Below are 24069 nucleotides of genomic sequence, written 5' to 3'. Positions count from 1 at the left end.
AACCCAGGAGAGCTTAATTCTCTGACATATATCAAAAAAATAATATTTGATTTAATGTCAATGATTTAAACATTATAAAATACACATGAAAACACGAATAATGGTTTATATTTCTATTTTTTTTACTTCGGTCTGACAGATTTTGTTTCAGTCTGACAAAATTTTCAGGCTTGTCAGACCGAATGTCTGACAGATTTTTTGGCCTTTCGTAAAGTCTGCTGTTGTGCAGACATTCAATGATTAGTTCGAACACATTAAATATTTAAATGTCTGACACTCTTCTCGGTTGTTTTATGCAATATCTGAATGTTGCCACAAGTGCAAATATCATATTTGATAAAGCTAGTACAATTACAAGACAATTCATTATTCACTGTAAATATATAGTTCATTATCTACCGTGCCGTCATCACAGCTGTAATTCTGCACCATGGTCTCTGTGTCATCGATATCAAGGTTGGAGGCGTAGGTATCATTTTGCACCATTTTTACAAAATCACACGTGTCCTCTTCCGTTGGTTTTTGTACATTTATGCCGCCTTCACTATCATGGGTGTTCAAGTAACCGCTATCGCCTTTGTTTGAAATCTCGTGTGTACAGTTGTTTGCGGGCGCATTTGATTCCGAGCTTGGAAGCGTGGAATTCTTTTCACGTCCATCTTGGTGCCGTTTGAATGTGTCACTACTGTATTCTTTCTCGCCGCCAAAGCCAAGGTTTATATATTCATTGTTCGCGCACGAGTACTCCAGGGAATAGGATGGGTTTGTGATACTTGTGTTATCTATGTCTTTCTCAGGTGCAGAAATATTGGCTGCTGATCTGGAAAATTTCATGAATTTATTTACAGTGAGAGCACATACTGTATACAGCAAGTATACATGTGCGTGAACATGCTGCATGTTTAATTGCAAGTTTAAGAAAAGTAAAATTCGTGTTACTAAATGCACCACAAGTTTACAAATAAGATAACCATGTAAGAAATCGCGTGGTAATTAATGCAGAGATAGTTGGGTGAATCTTCAGGGTGTTTAAACCTCGTGACACTGGGACGATGGCCATTTTCTATTGTTTGTCAGTGTACAAAAAAACATTCTCAACAACTATAACTTCATATGTTTTGGTCAGCCAGATTTGGTGGTCAGTTGATGCAACTGTTTAGATAGGACTTATGTCTTTTTGATACTTTTGAAAAGGCTTTATAATATAAATATAAAACTCTTGGCTCTTAAACAAGTTTTATTAAGATCTATGCGTCTCTATGTTGTTGTAGCGTTTAACTTTCAGGCAAATATCTTCTGTCGGTGCAGGTGCTTAATGGGGAGGGGACATTTCCTACCTCTTGCTGTTTTTATATTTATACCTCGTACAATAAGCGCCCACAGACAGTTTAAGCTCAGACACAAATGTTTTATAATTAATTCAGATCTTAAGTCTTAACATTTAACGTGTGCAAGAGTAGCTAAAATAATACCTTCGGCGTAATAACAGCAGTGTTAAGACCAGGGCAGTTGTAACTATAAGCACAACTCCCACACATGACCCAACTGTAAGACCATGTGCTGGCGGGTCCTGTAATAATAAAACATTGAGGAAAATCAGTTATTACAAATATAATTTAAGAACCAATTAATGGAATACTCACACGATGTAATATCAGCATACTTCCAATAGTTCAATGACGTTACATATTAAAAAAAATTAAATATTTATCCGAGGTGACGCAAAGGTTTCCTGTTCTTCAAACCTTATACAATGATACACGTAATAATATAACAATTTGAGATTCACTTGTACTTATTCTAAGTTTTGGTAACTAGTTGTGATGTTAAGGACTGGGTGCAAATTAAATGTAATTTTGTAAAATATATTTTACCTCCAGAAAAAGCAGCTGCTTTGTCGTGGTTGGTTTTGGAAGGTTCAATCAACATTGTCTTTGACACTGTCGTTGCTGTCATTTTTGCAGTTGTTTCAACTGCCGATGTTGCCTGTGACAATTTTCTGGACGTTTTCCTTGCATCCGTTTTAACTGCCGATGTTGTCTTTGACCCTGTCGTTGCTGTCAATTTTTCAGTTGTTTCAACTGCCGATGTTGCCTTTGACAATGTCGTTGACGTTTTCTTTGTAGCGGTATTAACCGCCTGTGCTATCTTTGACGCTGTCGTCGATGCCTTTTTGGCAGAAGTTTTGACTGTTGTTTTTCTTGTTGATGTCGTCGTCGTTATTTTCTTTGTTGTTCGTATCGGATTTGTCTTGCTTGTCGACTGAATTGGATTTGCCGGTTTCTTCACAACCAGTTCTTGAAAGAAACACTACACGTATATTAAATCAATAACCGACAATTGAGAAATCTTGCCATTCATGCCCGTTCTATTACAAAAATACCATCATTTTACTGTAATATTACAAAATCAAACACTATTTAAGTGCTGGCGACAGGCCATTGACACGCAGTTTCCTACCACTATAAATATTTGTCTTTAAACATGTTTTGCCCGGAGAGTGGCACGTGCTAATATATGTCTAAGATGAGGTATTTGCAGAGTATACAGTAAACAAAAAACAATAGCAGTGTTTACGTTTGTGATATGAAGACACTGAAAACGTCAAGAAAAAGACTTGATTTAGAGGTAGAGGCAGCGGTTACCATAATAATGAAGGAAGAGCAACAGTAGAAGAAACTCTGGCAGAGAAGAGAGGTTTAAAGAACCCAAATGTTTTGCATATGCTTTTCTGCAAATCAGGCAAATGAGACTGCCTTTAGGCAAATAAAAAACTCAAACAAGACAATTATAACACAGTAACTGATTCTTGTTAATAAATACGCGAGAGTACATAAGCCTGCAGTGGTTACAAGTGTACGATATGTAGAGAAATGCTCTTACTGTAAAGGGCATAACCTGACACCCCTACTGTTTAATATAGTCCACTCACCCCTATCAATAATAGACACTGCCACCAAGCATGAGTAGTTGATTACACAGAAAGCTTAGAAGCAAGCAGTTGAATTTTATGCAGACATCCAAGAAGTTAGAAATTTGTCATACAAAAGAGGACAAAAAATTGTAAGTTTCATTTACTTTACTTTATACAACTGCCATTGTTACTATCAAATTCATATTGAGTTAAAATTTAGTTTTAGGTAAATATATTGTGGTATTTACAAGTCTCAGTGAAATTTGGGCGTCGACTCGTGGATAATTGCAAAAGAAGTGTCATTTTTCTTTATTATTTAATGTATTCACTTTATTAATATTTATTTATCTGTTTGTTTCTTTATATCTATATATAATGTGCTCTAGGGTTTTTGTCAGTTATTTAAGCATTTTTTATTTTATTTTACTTTACAGATTTGAACCATACACACATAAGTATCCTCACACAAGTTTGTGTAAAGAGACAATAAATCAACCGTATGAGTACAAATACAGTCTTCTCTTTTGTATTGGAGTGTCACCCGTCACACTTACTTTTAGAGAAAATGCCCCTTTTTGACCCGCCACTAATTTTGCATTTGCATATGAATTCTGCTAGTATTTTGGACTGCTGTTTGACTTCTATCTGCCAAGTAAGAAATAGCTTGTATTACCATATGTTAAGTTCAGGATATTAAAGGCTGAAGAGATGTAATACACCGACAAATTCGTAACACATAACAATTATTGCATTTTACTTATCAATTTGATATTGTTAACTAATATTAGACCTGTTGTAGCCTCTTTATTGCATATTTATATTATTCAAGCTATTTCCAGTTTTTGAATAAAAAATACCCGACTCATTGCGACAAAAAATAAATAAATAAATAAAACATGCTGAGCAGAGAAAAGTCACCTACAGCTCTATAAGACTCCGGGGGTATATTACCTTTAATATCCCTATTGTGTCGTCACCTTTTATAGTGATGATTGCCTCTTTTATGTCTCCTAAACTTTCAGCGGAACCCTTAAGAGTTTTCCTGAAAGAATGCAGCAAGCTTTTCAAAGTAGTATCTGTTTACAAAGTCAGGTATAAACGGAAATTAACTTTATGTATACTGTGTAAAAAGAGTCGTTAAACCAAAAAGGCAGTAAATAAGAACTTAGCTGACACAACTAAGATATGTTAAATAAGGGTCTAGTACAGTTACAAATATGTTGTTGCATTTAAGTTGGTAATATATGCGGTTTTACTTGTTTCATTACTGATTGTGTTGTCATTTCCCGGTTGATCAAGGCAAGAGAGAGAAAGAGAGATAGAAAGGGGGGGGAGAGAGAGAGAGAGAGTTACCTTGAGTCCTTCGTTATTTCAATTCTCTTGTCTAATCTCCCCACTGTCAGTGTTGCTTTAGACCCGACAACTTTTACTCGAAGTGGAGCATGGATACCATCATGTTTGTCGTTTCCAGTAGTGATTATCACCTCGTAGGTCACTCTGGCACAATCTTGAACGTTGATGGAAAAATAAAATACTGCCTTCACTTAATTGTCAGTTTAAAAGATAAACATGGTGATAATAAGGTACCTGATAAAAGTTTAAGTAACGAAACATAAAATAATTGTAGACATACATGTATATTGCCTATCTATTATACACTTGATAATTTTTGAGTATCTATTTTAAAAGCGACATTATAGCATTTGGTTGGTAAAGCATCAGTTAAGTTTACGGCGCTCTGTCGAATAAAGAGACAGAAAAATGGGGTTCCATTATATCCAAAAGGTTTTAGTAAAGGAATTACTATCACATTTCTATCAACAAGGACCGGTGGCTGGGCCAATATTACGTAGCATCGCTGACTGACTTTCCCTGTTTGCATTCATCAGCTCTTTGAGCATAATTCTAATAAATAGCTGGGCTAAAAATAGAAAAAGCAATTAAGAAGAGTGTATCATGGAAACATCCATGATGGCTGTCGTCAGTGCTCATGCTGTTCACTTTAACTTTCATTAACATATTCATTTCAGCGATTCCGAAAAAAAATTAAATGAACAACTTTAGGCCCCAAACTAAGCTTTGTTAGGATGAAATAAAAATGAACTTACCTGTTACATGGTTTTGAGTCTGCAAAAGCGTCAGTAATATGAACACACTTAATGTTAGTGCCATCCCCATGCTGCGCGTGGCTTTCTAAAACTGCTTCGTCGGAAAGTACTCTTCGTCCGAAACAATTCACTGTTTTAGTCGTCCGTGCTTGTAAATTCTATGCCATTGGTCTAGTTCACGATAAAACACGCGGTGCTATGGAGTTCTGGTGGTGTTAAGCTTGATAATGAAATTATCATCACTGTCGAGGTGATATTTTCTAATCTGATATAATAGTTCGTAATGTTGAAACCTAAATCGATCTCAACACCGATAAGATACTGATTTGATTCAGATAATATATATTTCCCAGTGGATCATCCCATGCAAAACAGGCGCCTTGTAACAATGAAATAAACCATACTGATGAAAATAGATTTTAAATTTGGTCTTAAAATTAAGATCAACTTCTACATGTACTATTAAATCCACATGCGAAATAGGCCATAATATAAAAGATGGCAAGATATCATTTTATTTGCCATACCAAATACCACATTTTCCAACCGCAATAAAATAAAATATACCTAGTGCTAAATATTTGCATTTTTTACGATTCATTTAATGAATACACTTACCTCTTGCTAGTGGTTCAAATAATCTTCTTTTCCTGTGCTAGACTCCAAATCTTCCCTTGTCACCAAATCTTGCGACTCTCCTTTCTTTATTTAATGCAATTTTCAACGGATTTAATTGGGGGGGGGGGGGGGGGGGGGTTCTACTGCGAAAAATAAAATGAATAATTTAATGTGGAGAAAATAAATATAGGTATTTTGATTATTGCCTTAGCGGAGGTTATTTTTTCTCCTCCGTTTGTCTTTCTGTTCATCACCAGCCTAACTAAAAACGTTACTGATGGATTTAGAAATCTTCAGGATCTTCAGATCGGCAATAGGCTTACCTACATGTAAGTTGATTAAATTTTGGCATTGAACCGGATCACCATCTTATCTGGATCCAAGTATATTTTAAAGGATTCTACAGCATTTCCAGATATGGCCAATGACCTTAGGCAATAGAGGTGCTCTCAACTACCACAATCTTGGCGGAGGTCTGCGCTCTCCGCATGCCTTTCTAGAAACTACCAGTACCTATCAACATATTATTTGAGTCGCTAAACAAAAGCTATATAGATAACCATAACATTATTTTACAGTGCGTCTGTTAATCGAAATTTTGCTGTATTCTTTCCAGTTTTATTATATTTTGGCGACAGCGCTGATGTTATAAAAAGCCGAAAATCTGCACATTATATTTTAATTCTGCCTAGCCATGACATCATCTCACAATTATTCTTTTGTTTATGTTTGAAATTTCGGCAAAGTAAAGATATTCTTTAACCATTTTTATCTTTAAATAATACAAAGTAGGGTATAACATTGTCTTACCAAATGCCATAATGTAACAAATTGTTTCTTAATGACTGGCACACAATCAAATCAATTTCAAATTAAAATAACAAAGATATGAATTAAAATTTCATTGCCATTCTCATGCTGCATGCTGGTATCAAATTTGAAGTCTTGCCTTTATTCTTTGCATGAAGTCACTGCTGGTCTTTCTATTTTAATCCCTTGCATATTACCAGGGAACATGCATTAAATTTATTGATAGAATCCAATTTGTGGGCAATTATTTCCTGCATTTCCCATTTAGAGGTTTGCATTATATGTGCCTCTTATTATTGTAATAAACACAGCTTGTAGAAGATATACTGATTCAATAAAAAAAATTCTACAATGTGAATCCCTCTACTAAAAGGAACTGATATGGTATAAAAAGACTAGAAATTTAAATTTCGTGTATTAGAAAATCAGAATATCACCGTTGGCTGCTTAAGATTCAATCTTTGTGTATGGCTCGATTGTGAAAAAGGTCAATGAACTGGAACCCTATACACCGCATATATTTATAGCTAGAATCTCCTCGATTCACTCCCCGTCGTCGGTTTTATTGGTATTTGTTTTTTCAAAATGTTTCGAAGAATCTTCTGGATTTAGTTTTGCCAAACAAGAAAAGCCTCCCGTCGTCAACCGCTGGACTGAAATAAAAGTGATTAGAATTTGCTTGATTCGTTGAAATAGACACTAACAGAAGATATATAAAACATTAGACCATGCATAAAAACTTTATATTTACACTACACTAATTTCTTTCAGCGTGCCGGGAAAAATTAGAACTTTCGTAGTATCAGGCCCGTAGCCAGGGGGGGTTCGGGGGGTTCGAAAGAACCGCCCCTTTTGCTGGGAAAAGGTCCACTCTGGGTTAAATTTGATCTAGGTACATGAATTTTTTTTGGAAAAAAGTCCACTTTTTCAGAAAAAGAACCCCCCTTTTGAAATTGCTGGCTACAGGCCTGAGTATACATATTGCATGTTTAAATACATGAGTGTTGATGAGTTCTGTCCGTAAGTGTATTCTGTTAAGTTTAATTCAAAGGCAAATGCGCACGTCAAGTCTATCTGATTAAACAAAGATCTAATATACCATATATATCTGTTTATTAGATCTTAGGATTAAATGAATATAGATGGTCGAATATTGTTCTGTACTTAGTGGTTCCCCAAGCTTACATAAATGTTATGGAGAGTGTCTCATCGACAAAGAAAATATCAAAGTTGCATACTTATATCATGAAGCTGGGTCTTCAAAACATCCGCTGTGACGTCATTGTCAAGGCCGTGTTCTAGTAAACCCATAACATCTTTGACTGGTTGTTGAATGCTATCCTGTAATGTGCATAAAATTTTGATAAAAAATACATTCCTTTAGGCATTCCTCCTTCTCAAGATCTTCTCGTTTGTTGACATTTTTGATCTGGAATAAGTGAAACCATGCAAAAAAAAAAAAAAAAAAATGTGGAGCCATGGGTGTGCTGCTACAGAACTCAAGTTAGTTAAGAATTAAGCGGTGGGCCGCTTAAGGCATTGTGTAGCTTAAGGCTGCTGGCGGAACATGTAGTACGTCATATGGCTTAACTATAAGCAGGCGGCACTTGTACTACGTTTATATCAGATTAACTAGGTTAATTCGCACATCAAACTTCAATTACTTTTTAAGATCTTAAACCCTATATTATTGAAAAATTTAACTTTGAAACTAATATATAATTTTATTGCATTATCACTATCGATAATTTCAAGTTATCTCTTATTGGCTTCGAAATTCCACTTACTCTAACGAATTTCACTATCTCAACCTTCTCCAAAAAAGCAACAATGAGATCCTGGTGGTTGAGTTTTGCCACGTCCAGTGGGGTGTCGTCATCGTCGTCTGCCGCCATTGTGTCTGCCCCTGCTTCCACCAGTAGTTTTACAATTTCTCTGTTACCGCACATGCTGGCCAAGTGCAGCGGCGTCAGTTTGTACGCATCACGGACGTCAATCGCAGCCCCAAGTTCCAGAAGTTTCTCCACCACAGCGGGGTGTTGTTCTAGAACGGCGTGGTGGAGCGGGGTTAGATCCTCGTGTGAGGAATCTTTACACGTATTGTACTTGTCATTCATCTTCTGTCTAATGTCATCGGGAGGATCTTCTCCCCATCCTGAGGACAGCACCTTCCCGTAATCTTCCAACTCTATAATTTTACCTTTTATTTTTACTAAGAAGTCCGCAAGAAGCTTCCTCTTGACGAGAACATAATGCCACGCAGGTCTTCCTCTATCACTACCGCGGACTAAATAAACCAGACTCCCTTTGTTGAGATTACCTCGTTTGTTCTTCAATCCAATATGTGTTCTCAGAATGGCATCCAAACACTGCACTTGTCCACTGCTTGATGCCAAGTGTGCTGGATTTTCTCCTTTGTTATTTACAATGGTTGGCTCCATCTCATGTTCATCTACCAAATACTTTACCAATTCTCCATGGACATTTCTAGATGCTTCAGACAGAAGTTTCTCTCCGACGTTGTTCTGAATACATGGGTCAGCCCTATGTTCATTTATCAAATACCTAACCACATCTACATGACCATCTCTAGATGCTAAATGCAAAGCGGTGTTCCCGTACTTGTTCTGATAATTGACATCGATTCCGTCTATTGCTGCTATTTCTTTCACTAACTCGACGTGACCGCCCCATGCGGCACACACCAGGGTATTGCTGGTCACAGGTAAACCATGGCGCTGCAGCCTGTCGTAAATGTCTCTGAAGTTACCTAACGCTGCGGCATCGAGGCACGTTATGTCTCCCATATCTGACACCACACTTTTCTTGATGTCGATGTTTGGTAAATCAGTGAGGTACTCCACCACGTCATCGTATCCCATCCTACAGGCACGACCCAGGGCTGTTTCACCAGACTCTGTGACAGCATTCAGGTCTGCACCCATTTTGAGAAGCAGCTTCACGCCATCTAGGAATCCTACACCGGCGGCATAGTGCAGCGGGGTAAAATTATCTGAGTCAGTAATATTTACCAAATTATGGTCACGAGTGCAGAATTCTTTTAACTTATCAATGTTTCGACTCCTTACGACCTTGTGGATTACATTCATTCCACTATCAGTTTTTTCTAATGAATCAATTCGGTCTGCCACACTTTTGTTGTGTCTCTTGACAGCTATCTCTTTAGCAGTGCAGCCTTCCAGCTCACCAGGATGAGTTCCGCTTGTGACCTGCGTGGAAAGTGTCGCCAAATCAAAATGTCTCAGTATTGTGAGCACTGCATCACTGTTATTGTAAAACGCTGCAGCATGTAGCACGTTGAATCCATTTTCATCCCTGTACTCCAGGACTTTGTTTCTGTCCACCTGGCGGGCAATCCTATCAAGCTTGTACCAAAGCTTTGGTCGTGCGATGACGGAATACAGTCGGTGTAACGGATCAGGTATCACTGATGTGTCTTCGGTGTTTTCTGCTGAAATGAAAAGATGTTTATTATGTTTTCTTTCTCTGTGCTATAAAAACAAATATTTGACACAAACAACAATATATCATTCCTCTTGTCTACTAAAGAAACTAGCATGTACAACATAAGGTCATCGTATGTGGTTCACTGACATTTAAATGCGCATCACTACTAATCCAACTACGATCATAATGGAATGGACTGTCTCTGTTAGGCCAAGAATATTAAGAAGGAAGAGGCTATTTTGGTGCATTCCTTGTACAATGTTTGGATATATATATATATATATATATATATATATATATATATATATATATCAACATTACTGTGGATCAGAGTGTGTGTCATTTCTCTCCTTTGGGGAATTAAAGAGACAGCGGAGATTCCTTTATTCGTCCATGAGTGTCACAGTTCTTACCTTGTACCGGCATAATAACCTGCGAATCATCTTCATCCCGTGTATTATGTGCCTGAAGAAATCGGTTCCCGTCTCCTATTTGGATGTTTTGACTTTGGTTGATGCTAATCGTCTGAATATTTGGGCTTGTTAGTTTGCTTGGTACTGTAAAAGAGTACTAACCCAGTTTACTACAGTTTACTACGTGAAAATAAACTTTGTCAAGTCTTGAAAGTAAAGAGCTTCATTACAGTGCTTAACGTTAACGTTTTAGACCGTTTGTTCTCGTTGTTTTATCGTACCTTCTTCCGGAGCCCATGATTCTTGTCTGGTCAGATTCAGTATCATCAGCTCTAAAACATCTCTTTTCTTAGCTATGCCATGAAGAACGTCTTCTTTGGTTATCCTAGCTCCTTCTCTTTCTAGCACGACAGAAAGCTGGTCATCTTGTCTATAACCTAACAGGGCACATATCAAAATTAAATGGAGCATTCCGATCTTCTTCAGCTAAGATACGAATATAAGCTATTACACCTATCATATATATGTACTGTAGGTGGCGAAAACTTTGCTGTCTTCAAGTCTTTTTGTTATTTTTGTTTTGAAATTAGTTTTGAAATAATTTACACCATATGTAGAAATTAACTTTTCCAAAAGTTAGTCCCATTTCCTGGAAACCAGGCCTCTGAGGCCCGGTCCCTTGATAATTTTACTTCCACATGGGATAAATAAGTCTATGTTACCTCAAATATCTTTGCTATCAAATGCTTTACACAAGCAGCATCATGTGTGCTATGACTATCAGTATGGTCAATGAAATCTGCCTGTGAAAGATTCAAGACCTGGAGGAATTATCATTTATGAGTAATCAGTCACCTTGGTCACCTGATATGCAGATACATGTATCAGTTTAAATCTATCATTATTACATACCTGATAGACTGCGCTACCTTTGCGAAACTTTCTATTTTGAGAAAAAAAAAAGATTTTTCTGCATGTTCCATACACAGTGTATACTCACCCAGGTGGAGGTAAAGCGAGCAAAGGACCGTTGTAACATGAAAATCTGACTCCCATGAAAATCTGACTCCCCCAGTCAGATTTTCATAATGAAAATCTGACTCCCCCCATGAAAATTTGACTCCCCGTCCACAAAACTTCATAAAATCTTATTTTATTTGAGTATATGACTGTGATCTTGTAGTATGTAAAATGGAGGATACATTGGCACTTTTTTTTAGTTTGCAGGTGAAAATTTTCATGAAAAATAAGAAAATTAAAAATGTGCACTTTACCGCCCATTGTCTCCCTTATGAAAAAGCTATTTATTTGATATTGGATGATCATTTCTACATCTTTCCTTTAAATTTACTTTATGAAGATTATATTGGAAATATTTGAAAGTTTGATGGTAAAGTATTGGGTGAAAAAACTAAAAAAAAAACATGAAAAATAAGAAAATTAAAAATGTGCATTTTATCACCCAGTGACTCCCCTGAGAAAAAGCTATCTATTTAATATTTGATGATCATTTCAAAATCTTTACTTTTACTTTATGAAGATTATATTGAAAATATTTGAAAGTTTGATGGTAAAATATTGGGTGAAAATCAAAAAAAACAAAAAAAAAAAACATGAAAAATAAGAAAATTAAAAATGTGCATTTTATCAGCCAATAACTCCCCTATAAAAAAGCTATCTATTTAATATTTGATGATCATTTCAACACCTTTCTTTAACGTTTACTTTATGAAGACTATATTGGAAATATTTGAAAGACTATAGGGAGTCAAAATCCTATGGGTACAAGAATGCAAATTTATTATCCATTTAAAATCATCAATCCCCATTTTTCATTCAGCTTTGGGAAAAATGAGAAAAACAACAGCAAATATAATGGGAGTCCATAGGAGTCCAAATCCCATGCATATTAAAATGAAGAATTTCGTAAATTATTTTCACCCAGTATTTTACCATTCAAACTTTCAATTATTTTCAATATATTCTTCATAAAGTATCCTAAAAGAAAAGATGTCAGAATGATCATCAAATATCAAATAAATAGCTTTTTTATAGGGGAGTCATTGGGTGTTAGAATACAAATCCTTAATTTTTCTTATTTTTCATGTGTTTTTTTTTTTTCACCCAATTTTTTACCATCAAACTTTCAAATACTTTCAATATATTCTTCATAAAGTATCCTCAAAGGAAAAATGTCAGAATGACATTCAAATATCATATAAATAGCTTTTTCATAGGGGATTCCTTGGGTGGTAAAATACAAATCTTTAATTAATTGTTTTTTTCATGAAAAGTTTTACCTGCGAACTTTTTTTTTGGGGGGGGGGAGTCAAAATTTCATAGGGGGAGTCACATTTTCATTATGAAAATCTGACTGGGGAGTCACATTTTAGGGGAGTCAGATTTTCATGGTACACCCGGCCTCTGAGGCCCGGTTTCAGGGTTTACGTAGGGTTCCATTTCCTTGTGGATGAGGGTAAAATACAGATTTTAAAGCATCTACACACACACACACACACACACACCACGACACATGCACGCGTGCATGCACACACACTTTTTATGCGTAGTGTATTAATATCAATGCTTTGCCTGACCATTTTGTAGTTCAACAGTAATTTGTGTCTTAAAAGTCCTACAAAAATACTTTGATTCAAACGACTGTGCTTAAGCTTACCCAAAAGCTCCCTGGCGTCTTGTAGCAGCGTCTCCATTGTTGTTAACATACATGTTTCCCTCTTTTGACGGTCACATGAGTAGATGATACAGGTGCTGTCCATCTCTGTGGTTAAATGAGATAATGAGATGTTTATTAATATAATTGTTTTCCAGTGCATGTATCAGTAGTCGACGTACATACACTGCATTACTTGTAGTCATCGTACACTGCCATCGATATATAGGTAGTTTTACCGTTAGCTAAACACTCTACTTGTACTTTTAAATTTCACCCGCCCCCCCCCCCCCCCCCCCCCCCTTAACAATTACTATTTCACTGCTGAAGCTAGAATATATAGCTAGGGTAAAAGGGAATGGTAAAAACTATCATTATTTCAATGAAGTGTCGATTTTTAAAATAGTTTATCCAAACCAATCTTTGTTTCAATCCTACACACCAAGAATTGCATGTAGGCCTAGAACCACATTATGACGGTAATTTTACCCCTGCATGCATTGAGTGAACATACAACAATGCCTAAGCTGAACGACTTTTAATTAAAAGTGGATTAGTATTTCCTGACCATAAATTGACCAGAATAAAGCAGAGACCTCAATTGAATGCATATTGATAACAGAGGGTCAAACATTTTATAACATATACGTCATGTCGACTTGCTTGGGGAACTGCAAAAATTTGCACCATTTTGTTAATAATCAAATTTACAACTACCACTAACTTAATTCTGTTAACGGCATTCCGTAGTGTATATAATTATGTAAGTTATAGAATGTCATTGATTCCTAATGCATGGTTCATTATACTGTCACCACTTGCGACACTAATGTCTGTTATTCTAATAGAAATTGGAAAGTGTTGATTGTCAGCTTAATAATGTAGAGAGTGAGATAGTTTTATCATATACCCAAGAAGATTTCTACCAACGTACTGCTGTGAACTTCCTTATGGACCTGTTCCTCTCTACGTGCTTCCGTTGGTTCAGATCAGTCTATCGCAATCCTATGACTTATGTTCTTTTTTCATAGCGTCTATGCGACACAAAATGGCGGATTTACCGAGTATGTTGACACGCATGCCCCCCTGTACCCCGACGTCATTGTATTTTGTTTGTTTAGGCTACTCTTGGACATAATAACATTATGACCGAGGCTTGTTCAACTCAGAGCTGCGAATGCGCAAATAGTCTCCATTGAGGTCAGACAAAGTATGACTAATTTTATTATTTTCTCCCATTCAATATATAGCCTGACCCATGCTTCGTTTGACTTTTAAATAGTAGTTTGTCTCTCTCTCTCTCTCTCTCTCTCTCTCTCTCTCTCTCTCACACACACACACACACACATTCACAGAGAGAAAAACTTCATAAATATGCGCCCATAATTGAGTTGTTCAACTCATCAGCCACGCAGATTAGAAGGCTTGAGAGTTTACTAGTTTTACCAGTCAGATATTTAAAGCTGTACATAATTGAACGCTATTCTAGCCTTCACAGAGTCCACTACTTAAAAAATTGATTTTCAAAAGTCTAGCAAATTCTTCGAATTTAAATTTATCTGTTAAGTTGCTTAATTTAGTTGTCTGCAAGGTTTGGTCCATATACACTGTAGTGGATAATATAGACTGCTATTCTCTGATATTTGGGGCTTCTAAAATAGTACACAGACAAATTTTTTTGCAACAGACTACTAGAGGGTTTATATATGATAGATCTAATGAAATAACTAACACTTACACACTTACAACATTAATTGTCAAACTTTTATTATGGCCAAAAAATATTATTCAGATGTTAAAAGAAAGATAGTGAAAAGAAAATTCTTGATTTCTCTATTATGCTACAGGCAAAGATGTTAACGGATACTTTATCTTACAGGCTAAGTTTGAGCGATCCACTCAGATAAAAATACTTGCAAACAACACTGGTAGGATAATGTAAGACCTTCATTATGTACAAAGAAAAATCATAATTCATGTACATGTATGTAACCAAAGAAATATTGTGACGAGAAATTCTTTAATGTTTTTTTTCTGGCGTATTGTTACTAGGCCTATGAATTTTTTTCTTGCTTTTATGCTATATACATTAAATATAGTTTCAATAGTAATATAATCATTTTTATTATTATCTATATTAGTCGGATTTAAAATCAATATTATGGCATATAATGTACAATCTAAAATTTCAAACGTCCAAATTAAATTCAATTTTAAAAATGCCTGCTACAACAAAAGTCTAAGCTAAAGATGAGAAATTCTACTCACCGGTGATATAAATCAAAGTGCAGGTTACATCTTTAAGATACCGTACACTTCAATTGGTTAGGCATGCAACAAACCTTACGTTACAATGCATGGAGGATTACACTATATACATGTCGTGGTCATCGTAACAGTAAGTCCATTATCTATCATAACACGAAACTATTCAGTGTCCTTTAGCGGATTAGACGGCAATTAAGGTTTTTAGTGGTTCGCCATATTTTACCCCCATAATTTAGTCCACTGTTCTACTATAATTATGAGCCAGGAACCCGAGTCCCAGTAGGACTATTATTCCCAAGTAATGGTAGTCCTACGGACTTGGGGTGCTTTCCCAGAGATTTAGATCGATCTAAAGATTAAGTTTAAGATCGACCTAACTCCCTGGGGGTTCACGCTAAATTGCAGTCAGCCGAGCGGGCACCATAGTTAATTACCCCCTTACAGCTTTTAGTAGGCGGGACAGACGCTTAAGCCGGCCAAGCTGACAGTAATCTAGTGAGACTCCCCACAGGGATAGATCGATCTAAAAATCTATGGAAATGGGGTGTTGGATTACTGTTACACCATTATAATGAAACAGGAAGCACCAGTGATAGTATTACCCAGATTAAAACCCTGTAGAACATCTATGAATATTCTGGTTCGCCTGCTGAGAAGGCGTGATCCAGAACCGGCTTCAGTCCGACAGTTGCATTAAGCACTCCAGTAGGAATGGGCCGCATCACATAGGCTGAAATTCGGCAATTTATTGACTCCATGCATCGCAGAATCCAGGCTTTGTGTGATGCCTGAGGAGGCCATACAAGATACCGATTTCAGTGAGCCTTCAACTGATGCAATGAATTTGAAACCAGGAAAATTTGTTCTTCATTCCTTACTCTGAAACCGTGTTATTGATTTAAAACTTTATTTATTGTTACATTTAGCGTAAGAAAATTACATGTGTTGCAATAAACCCAAGTGTTGCAATTTTATATTTTGGCGACAACACTGTTGACGTAATTGAAAAAAAAAAACGCCAGAAACCCGCATAACATTAGTTTTAATTTTGCACTGCCATGCCTTACGATTATCATTTAATTGTTGAAAATTTAGCTAAATATACACATTCTTTGGACATTCTTTCTTTTCATCTTAAAATAATACAAAGCATGGTATAACATTGTCTTTGAAATAACCATATTGTACAATTTCTTCGCGTGAACTGGATGGAGCACAGCACAATAACAACTGTTAAATGTGTGATCAATATCGATTTTATTTTACATTATGTGCAAAAGCATATCTGCATAGCCATACAGTGCTTTAACAGTACATTACAATAACCAGAACGATTCTTTATTCGTTTACAAAAGCATCATTAAGGAATCAGGAACTTCATCACAGAATTTCATTCAGCAACCACCAATGGACAAAACCAAATTATAAATTTCTTGAATTCTTGAACAGCAAATACATTTTAACTGTCAATTGTTGATTCGAACATGTAAACAACGAAGTAATATTGTGAATTAATACCATTTAAATGACGTGCACGTGCATATAGGTGCGTGTGCGTGCGTGCATATATGAAGGTGCTCTATGTAAGCCATATGTACAGCTCTCTGCAGCACCAGCTATCAGTGTCTAGATTGTGTGAAAATGGAACTGCCTTCTGCATGAATTTGTACACATACTCTCCACAAACGGAACAGGCCATGTAGTGTTTGGGCAATAATAATAATAATAATAATAATAATAAACACATGGTACAAATGTAAAAATAGAAGATAAATTAATGAACTGATGAATGTAAAAATTATCAGATAATATTGTTGAAACCAGAGCTGATACTCCTTTTAATTTTTGAATACAGAGAAAAGTATCAGCAAAACAAACAAACAAAAAAAAATATGATATCCAAGATGATGTTGACTGGTTCCTAATTTTTCTAATGAAATATTGCCCTACACCAAAGCACTGCCTGTTCATTTGGGGGAGCTCTGTGTACAAAACCAGAAAGTCCCTATCACTACAAGAGCACCAGAGGCTGTTAGTTCTGTTTTAGAATATTTTAGGGAAGAGGAGGAAGGAAAACCTGAGATCAACTCTAAAAAAAATTATGCCTTGCTGTAAACTTCCAATGTTACTTTCTCCAAAGTCTATATATTTTTATTCAAGGTCCCCTTTGGTCTTTTCTCCCCTGAAAATTCTTAAACAGCTTTCACTTAGCACGTCCTGTCTGTTCAACAGTACAGGTAGAGGTATTGTCTGTGTAGCTGCCGTGGTTGGTATCAATTACATTAACAACATCAGTAATTATACAAACTATTATTGGGTTATTTAACAATACAGTGTTAGACTTTTCACAGAAAGTCACAAAATATAAATCATACTTTGTAAAAAATTAATAATATTCATTTTATATTTTTTTGGTACCCAATATTTATAGTGTCTACATCATTTCAAGTTAAATATTTATTTCCAATAACAACTTAATGTTCAATAACCAACAAACCACAGCAGCTAAAACAAACATGTTCATTTTACTTTGACAATATATAATATTTTCTTTCATGGATATTTACTGCTGATGTACAAAAATAAGGTTTAATTATTAATATAATAATATAATTCATTTTACTGTATATCTTAGAATAGATATAATCACATTGGTTTTTATATTTGCTCCATCTTTTAACTCTTTCAGCTGCAGTGAAAAAATGCAATAAGTTCACACTCCAAAGTGCAAGGCTACCTAAGATATACTGGGTAAAATGTAATCTATTTCTTGAAATAACCTTCCTTTTTATGCCCTGAATGACAATAGAAATGCGTACATATTTGACACACTGGTACATGGTGGTCCCAAATGCAAAAAAAAAAAAAAATAAATAAATAAATAAATAAATAAAAAGTTATTATAAATAAATAAATAAATAAAATGATATCATACAAACATGCCAGATTCAGTTTCTGTTTGCATTTTGAAAAAAAAAATCTTCCTAGCATTTGACTGTCAAACAAGTATTTTTCATTTCATGCCCAGCAATCTCCACTTTAATATTTACCTATTAAACTAAATAGACTGGGAGAACAGTCTTGGATCGAATGATCATAATCAACATCACAGAATTTGAAGCACCCTTCTTCATTTCCATCAAACAGTATTTACATATTTACATTACCATGGTGCTCGCGAGTATAAAATGGACGGTATCATGATTGTATAAAAATATATCTAAATACGTGAATGCAATTGTTAACTTTGGTGTAAAAATCTCTCTCATCCTCTCTCTTTCTCTCTCTCTCTCTCTTATCCTTTCTTTCTCTATGCTACTTTGAACATCTTAGTCTGTCCAGTGCGGAACTTCCCCTCTCCAGGGGCCCCTTTGTTATCTGTGTACTCTAACAGTGCATGCATGTCCAACGGCTGCCATTTGCTTGTGTAGCGATCTATATACTGGAATTCACTGGAGTTAGGCGGTGCCGTGCGAGACCGGGACTTTCTTGAATCTGGAAGACAGAATAACATGGATCATTTATAAATTAGCTTGGAAGTGTTTATATTTGGGGGAAATAATCATGATTTACTGAGAACAACTTTAAAATTGTGATATTAAATCTTAATTCCTATGATTACACATATCAAAATCAAATTTAGCAATTTGACATTTACCATGTAACTTTTTGAAGACCTTGAAAGTTGTTTCACATCTGACAACAGAAATATTTAAGATTTGCTCTCCGAGTAAATTAAAAACCTAACCAGATCAGTAAAAAATGTAAGGTGCTGCTACCTACCAGTTTCTCGTATGGAGAGCGCGCTTCGGACTCCAGTAGCCGACCTTGGTGTCTCTGGCTGATGACTGTACTGCTGCTTCTGCTGTTCCATCTGCTGCTTTGCCTCCTGGCTGACAGCCTGAGGAATAGTTCGACTTTCTTCCAGCTCTTTGTATTTCCTTGAGAACTGGCCTGGCACTGTGGCCTCTTTTTCAGTCAGAAAATGTATTCGGCTTTTGCTAGACTTAGGTCTCTGTTTCAAATTATTCAAAAAGGACCACTGGTCTTCCATGGGCAGCATATCCATCCTAATGTCCATTTTGTCAAGGTCAAGGTTACTTAAGTCGCCATGGGAATTCTGGTTCAGGGCCAGTTCTTGATCCTCAGGGATGTTTTCAAGACTGAAAGATGTTTGCTGTTCAAGAGGAGGTGGAATAGGAAGAGGCGGTTCACTTTCCTTGGATATCAACCACTTTTTATAGCTGTGTTCTGATTCTTCATCCTGAGAAGAAGATTTGACGTTATCAAAGTGAGTGCTGATGCATAATCATTCATTCATGCAAAATTTCAGCATTGAAGAATTTTCAAGGAATATAACATAATAATAATAAAGACAAATAATTTTCTCTCTGTAAAAAGCATCATTAACATGTTAGAATTTATTATAAGCAGTTGTACATCCATTTCACGCTTCAGTAGCATCTGAAGTGAGACACAAAAAAAATTAAAACTAAAAAAAAAAATGTCAAATAACACATACCCAATTGTCTGGCATCCAAGAGGGCAGGTAGCGGCTGATGCTCTCTTCTCCCTCCGCGTTGTTAAAATCTGGCAGAGGGTTATTGAAAATCAACACTTTGGTTTTATCAGCATTAATCTGAGTTCCCCGAAACATCAGTCCAAGCTTGTGTCTCAAGTCACGAGCATTGGTCAGCACAGACTGGTCAAGGAGTTTAGGCATGTCTGGCACCTTGAATATATATAAATAGAGGTCAGGGTCAGATCATTTCACCTGCATCTGGTTGTCTTTCAAAGTCAAATTGTATTTCAATTTTTTTTAAATCTAGTATTCTACAATAATATTTATCATCCATACTAAAATAATTAAACATAAGACTTCAGAAAAAATTCTGATCATTCAATCTGACCACTGCCTCTAGACAAAAAAGTCTTCTCTCCTCTAAGATACAAACAAGAGTAGACAATGTTTTCTATTGTGACAGGTTTTCACTGACACAATCTGGGCAGAATGCACATCCAGATGCACAAAGCACAACTAACACAATCAATCTTTTCGCTCCTTTCAGTTGTGTTTTTTAAGAGCACAGGTGGAAGCACAAGACCAGTCATCCATGAGGACAATAAACTAACAAGATAGCTCGCACACAATGGCAAATCATACAAGTTATATGATTGACAACAAGGCTATACCAGCATAATCTGACAATTCAATCAGATATACAATTATCTTGCTTCATATGCTCAGTAGGTTTTGATAAAGAAAATGTCATGTACACTATACTAGCATTTCCTCAAACACCATCTGCCTTAATAATAGATATGTCAAATATCTAATTCTATTTGATTCAGCCTATGAAAAGGTTTGACAAATCTTTATGTATTTGACACGAAGTGTGAATTTTTGATCTCCCAAAGGCATCATATCACTCGAACATGGTTTCCAATATTTTAGACCTCATATATGTTCATCTCCATTTTATCATTTAATCAGCGATCAAAAAAGCATCTGAAAGCAGGCAGGCAAAGAAAAAAGATGGAGAGATGGTAAACCCAAAAAAGAGGTAATACAAGTATAAAATCTGAAGAAAAAAATATACGAAGAATATGCAACCTTTTCACAAGAGAACACAAGAAAGAAGCAAGATGTTAATTTACATGAGACACATGCAATGGCAATGCACTAAAATAAAGTGGGTAGCACATATATTTGACAATAATTGTGAGAATAATGAAAAAAATTCTCCAACCTGAGTTAAAATCAACATCCATGACAAGAATTCCAAATAAATTAAATTAAATTAATTTCATAAGAAAATTGAGGGGGGGGGGGGGGGTTAAAAGTTTATATCCTGTACTTCTCTATAATAGAGAAAACCCAATTAAATCACACTGTTGAACATGGGCTGTCTGTTCATCAATTTACATGTAGAATGTGGATCCAAATATAAGGATGATGTTCACAAATATTTACCAGCCGGGGTCAACTGCAGTAACGGTACATTTACATCGCAGAATTCGCACTGGTGGGAATTCTGGGTAAACATCACCATATTGACTTACACTGTCTGCACAGCTCGCAGATTCAATTTCAGTGTGTATGAAATTTCCACTTAGTGTATTCAAGTGCATGCCTATCAGAATATGAAAGTCACTGCTGTTTGAGAATTTAGAGTGTTAGCTGGGAGCAGTTTATATTGAGGTTTAGTGCAGTGCCAAGGTTAACTCATGTAAAGTACATACACTGTAGCAGCTTCTTGGATTAAAATAAAGATATTTCATAATCCCAACCGTTGAGTGTCTTTTTACAAGAAACTGTGGGATACCAATTCGAGGTCTGGCTAAATGGATGGTGTATTAGGGAAAGATCCAAGAACCTGGCATGCAATGAGTACTTTCAGTATTTAAAAAAAAAAAAATAATAATAATAATAATAATAATAATTTTCTGAAACTTGTTTTTGTCCCTTATTTCAGACTTACATCTTCAGTCGCACAGAAATTTCTCATGACTGGCCTCCTTCCCTGATCAAGCCCTTCGCGCACAAATGCGCCATAAGCATTTTTCAGTTCACCAGGAATCCTGCCATCTGCGCGCATTAGCCTCTTTGTGGTGTCTCCTCTTAGTGTGCCCCATAGTACTTCAGCACCAGCGCGACCTAGTGGAAAAATAATAATTATATAACCAATCCAATTTTTGATCTTACTAATTCTGTCATCAAATATTTTATCAAAATTGATGTGATTGGAGAAAGTATGTGCACCACAATACTGAACAGCTGTGCTTGTACAATATGTATAATATTAAGTCAGATTTTCATTAACTAGTGCATAATAATGAGCGAAAAACTCCTTACATAAATAATTATAATTCAAAATGGAGAAAAATGCAATTAACACGTATAAAAAATTATTATATAATTACATTTCAATGTGTGCATTTGTGTATTATTTATTAAGATTTAAGATTATTTCAGATTCAATGTGCATTCCATAATGTTTTGAAAAGTTTGGTTTAAAAGAGAGTTAGGGCAAACTTATACCAAATCTAAGAATGTCCATGCCACTTATATATTATTTAAATTTTAAAAGAGTTTTTTTTCAATCATGCATTTGGCTCTACTTTTGTGTATATCAAAAGGATGTAAAAAATAATTAACAGGTCTTATCTTACTATTAGCTTCCCAATGTACACGTGAACCTACTACGTAACCAACAGTCATACAGACAAACAGATACATTCAAACCTATAGACATGTTCTACCCTGATAAATCACTCCAGTTACAGCAAACAAGATATTACACAGTAAAACATAAGTGCATCATTTAAAAGACACCATTGGCCTGAGGGCACCTTTAGCCACAAAATAGTTTACTGCAGAGTAAATAAAGAATTTCACAAGCAGGAGCCATTAAAGGCATTCATCATCCAATTTTCTTGTCAATAAAGCCGTGCGTGTAAAATATTTATGCAGACACAGTCGGTGAACGCAACACAATTGCCAACAGAATAAAGAGTGCAGCTGAGCGTAGCTAATAATCCAATCAAATTGAGTGTTAATTGAAGCCCCCCGCTGGCAAGTCAAGTGAGCACAGTAGGTAGCTGGACCAATCATGCTCTCTGACAACCTTGTCATTCCACATTTAATGAGGATTAAGTCTTCACAGACCTGTCATGATTTTTTTCATGTTTGCTCGTGACATTTAATGAAAATCCACCTGTTTTGAGCTTCACAGTTTCAATTTTTGCCCATTTGGAGACATTTTTAGCAGACATTTGGATGGAATTTTTGGTAAAAATATTAACAGTGGTATCAGTTTGAATGTTCATGTTTTTGTGCATGTACATTTGACAATTGCGAGTGCATCTCATGAAAGCCTCCAAAATCTGTTTGAAATATATCAAAGGTGGACCCCCCACTTCCTTCACACTTATCAATGACTGCAGTCACGGTGTCTGCTCCTAGTTTGATCTCCAATGACAGGGTCAATCACATGCAACAGAGCCCTTTCCAGTCTTATAAAACAACACTAAAACATTTTCAATCATATAGATTTGACACTTGGTGACCCTAACCTATCATATCCAACCAGAAATCAAAAGATACAAAGCAGGCTAAAAGAGCACCAAATTACCAAAACCAATTCATGCATGTCTTCGTTAGGCAGAGGTGAGCGGATACGTGACTTCTTACCCCCCAAGTGGGCAGCTCATCTGGCCATGCCAGTACCAGTACCTTTAACTGTTAGGTCAAAGAAGGACAGAGAGGCAATGGTCATACAAGTCCAAACTACTGACTAGAGTAAAGAATAATATATACTAATAACTATATTACATTGCCTTCAAACTTGCTATATAATATTCAGTGAAAGGATATCTGAAGGGTTTGGGACATGACTGCATTTGTGACCTCTGTGATACTGATGGGCCAAAAATATGGTACAAAAATGTCAGTATATTTATGCCGAGGTATTCTGTACGTGGATCTTTCATAGCACTAGAGATATGTTTAAATGCAAACATGCAGAAGGAAACATCCTGCTCAGCATTGTACAATTTAACTTAAAGGTATACATGCCCAAAGTATGATGGGCATGAATGCGCACACAGGCATGCACGCACGTACACACACACACAAAAGTAAACATAAATGCACAAAATGATGCCTATATACACATTCTCTAACTCACCACAACATCTAGCTACTAATACCATATATTGACCACCCTAAAATTGTTATTTAGACAACAAGTGCCCCCAAATTAAAAGCCAAACATGTTCGTTTCCTGCTGCCCA

At 35.9% G+C, this 24069-nt stretch overlaps 3 protein-coding genes across 7 annotated transcripts in view; all 3 read right to left on the bottom strand.

Moving 5' to 3' along the window:
* Positions 1-366: 366 nt before the first annotated feature.
* On the bottom strand, positions 367-5397 carry LOC106151909 (uncharacterized). The gene is made up of 7 exons (XM_087015206.1): positions 5023-5397; positions 4268-4421; positions 3866-3956; positions 3469-3559; positions 1816-2297; positions 1473-1570; positions 367-820 (listed from the first exon to the last, which is right to left on the bottom strand). Exons 1-7 carry the CDS (start codon positions 5090-5092, stop codon positions 367-369), a joined length of 1440 nt encoding a protein of 479 aa, XP_086871332.1. The 5' UTR covers positions 5093-5397.
* A 2246-nt stretch (positions 5398-7643) lies between these two features.
* Positions 7644-15499, bottom strand: LOC106168076 (uncharacterized). Of its 3 annotated transcripts, none has more exons than XM_087016380.1 (6): positions 15274-15499; positions 13009-13113; positions 10613-10768; positions 10332-10475; positions 8238-9922; positions 7644-7791 (listed from the first exon to the last, which is right to left on the bottom strand). In XM_087016380.1, the coding sequence occupies exons 2-6, from the start codon at positions 13109-13111 to the stop codon at positions 7675-7677; spliced, it is 2205 nt and encodes a 734-aa protein (XP_086872506.1). In that variant the 5' UTR covers positions 13112-13113; positions 15274-15499; the 3' UTR covers positions 7644-7674. The 3 variants fall into 3 exon arrangements, with proteins under 3 accessions (XP_086872506.1, XP_086872508.1, XP_086872507.1); XM_087016382.1 differs by having other exon boundaries at positions 8238-9919; XM_087016381.1 differs by lacking the exon at positions 15274-15499 and adding an exon at positions 13940-14040.
* A 1012-nt stretch (positions 15500-16511) lies between these two features.
* The window catches only part of LOC106151939 (uncharacterized), a 42391-nt gene continuing 34833 nt past the window's right edge, over positions 16512-24069 (bottom strand). For all 3 annotated transcript variants that reach the window (XM_013525380.2, XM_087014953.1, XM_087014954.1), the window contains 4 exons: positions 21756-21931; positions 19796-20005; positions 19057-19537; positions 16512-18768 (listed from right to left, as the gene is read on the bottom strand). In XM_013525380.2, coding sequence (XP_013380834.2) covers positions 18584-18768; positions 19057-19537; positions 19796-20005; positions 21756-21931 — 1052 coding nt within the window. In that variant the 3' untranslated portion in view covers positions 16512-18583. The remainder of the gene's footprint in view (positions 18769-19056; positions 19538-19795; positions 20006-21755; positions 21932-24069) is intronic.

This window comes from Lingula anatina, chromosome 6 (genome assembly GCF_051362555.1).
Source record: "Lingula anatina isolate TDL-2025a chromosome 6, LinAna3.0, whole genome shotgun sequence".
Lineage (NCBI taxonomy): Eukaryota > Metazoa > Brachiopoda > Lingulata > Lingulida > Lingulidae > Lingula > Lingula anatina.
The sequence above is the reverse complement of the archived record's forward strand: the minus strand, read 5'-3'. Positions and strand labels throughout refer to the sequence as shown.

Bases quoted from the DNA above. Each gene is read 5' to 3' on its own strand.
- LOC106151909 (XM_087015206.1), bottom strand. From the start codon at position 5,092: ATGGGGATGGCACTAACATTAAGTGTGTTCATATTACTGACGCTTTTG. The intron at 3,957-4,267 runs GTAACTCTCTCT...GCATTCTTTCAG, and splicing joins GAAATAACGAAGGACTCAAG to GAAAACTCTTAAGGGTTCCG. The intron at 3,560-3,865 runs GTAATATACCCC...CTTACTTGGCAG, and splicing joins ACACAATAGGGATATTAAAG to ATAGAAGTCAAACAGCAGTC.
- LOC106168076 (XM_087016380.1), bottom strand. From the start codon at position 13,111: ATGGACAGCACCTGTATCATCTACTCATGTGACCGTCAAAAGAGGGAA. The intron at 10,769-13,008 runs GTAAGCTTAAGC...GTGCCCTGTTAG, and splicing joins AGACGCCAGGGAGCTTTTGG to GTTATAGACAAGATGACCAG. The intron at 9,923-10,331 runs GTAAGAACTGTG...TTTTCATTTCAG, and splicing joins GGTTATTATGCCGGTACAAG to CAGAAAACACCGAAGACACA.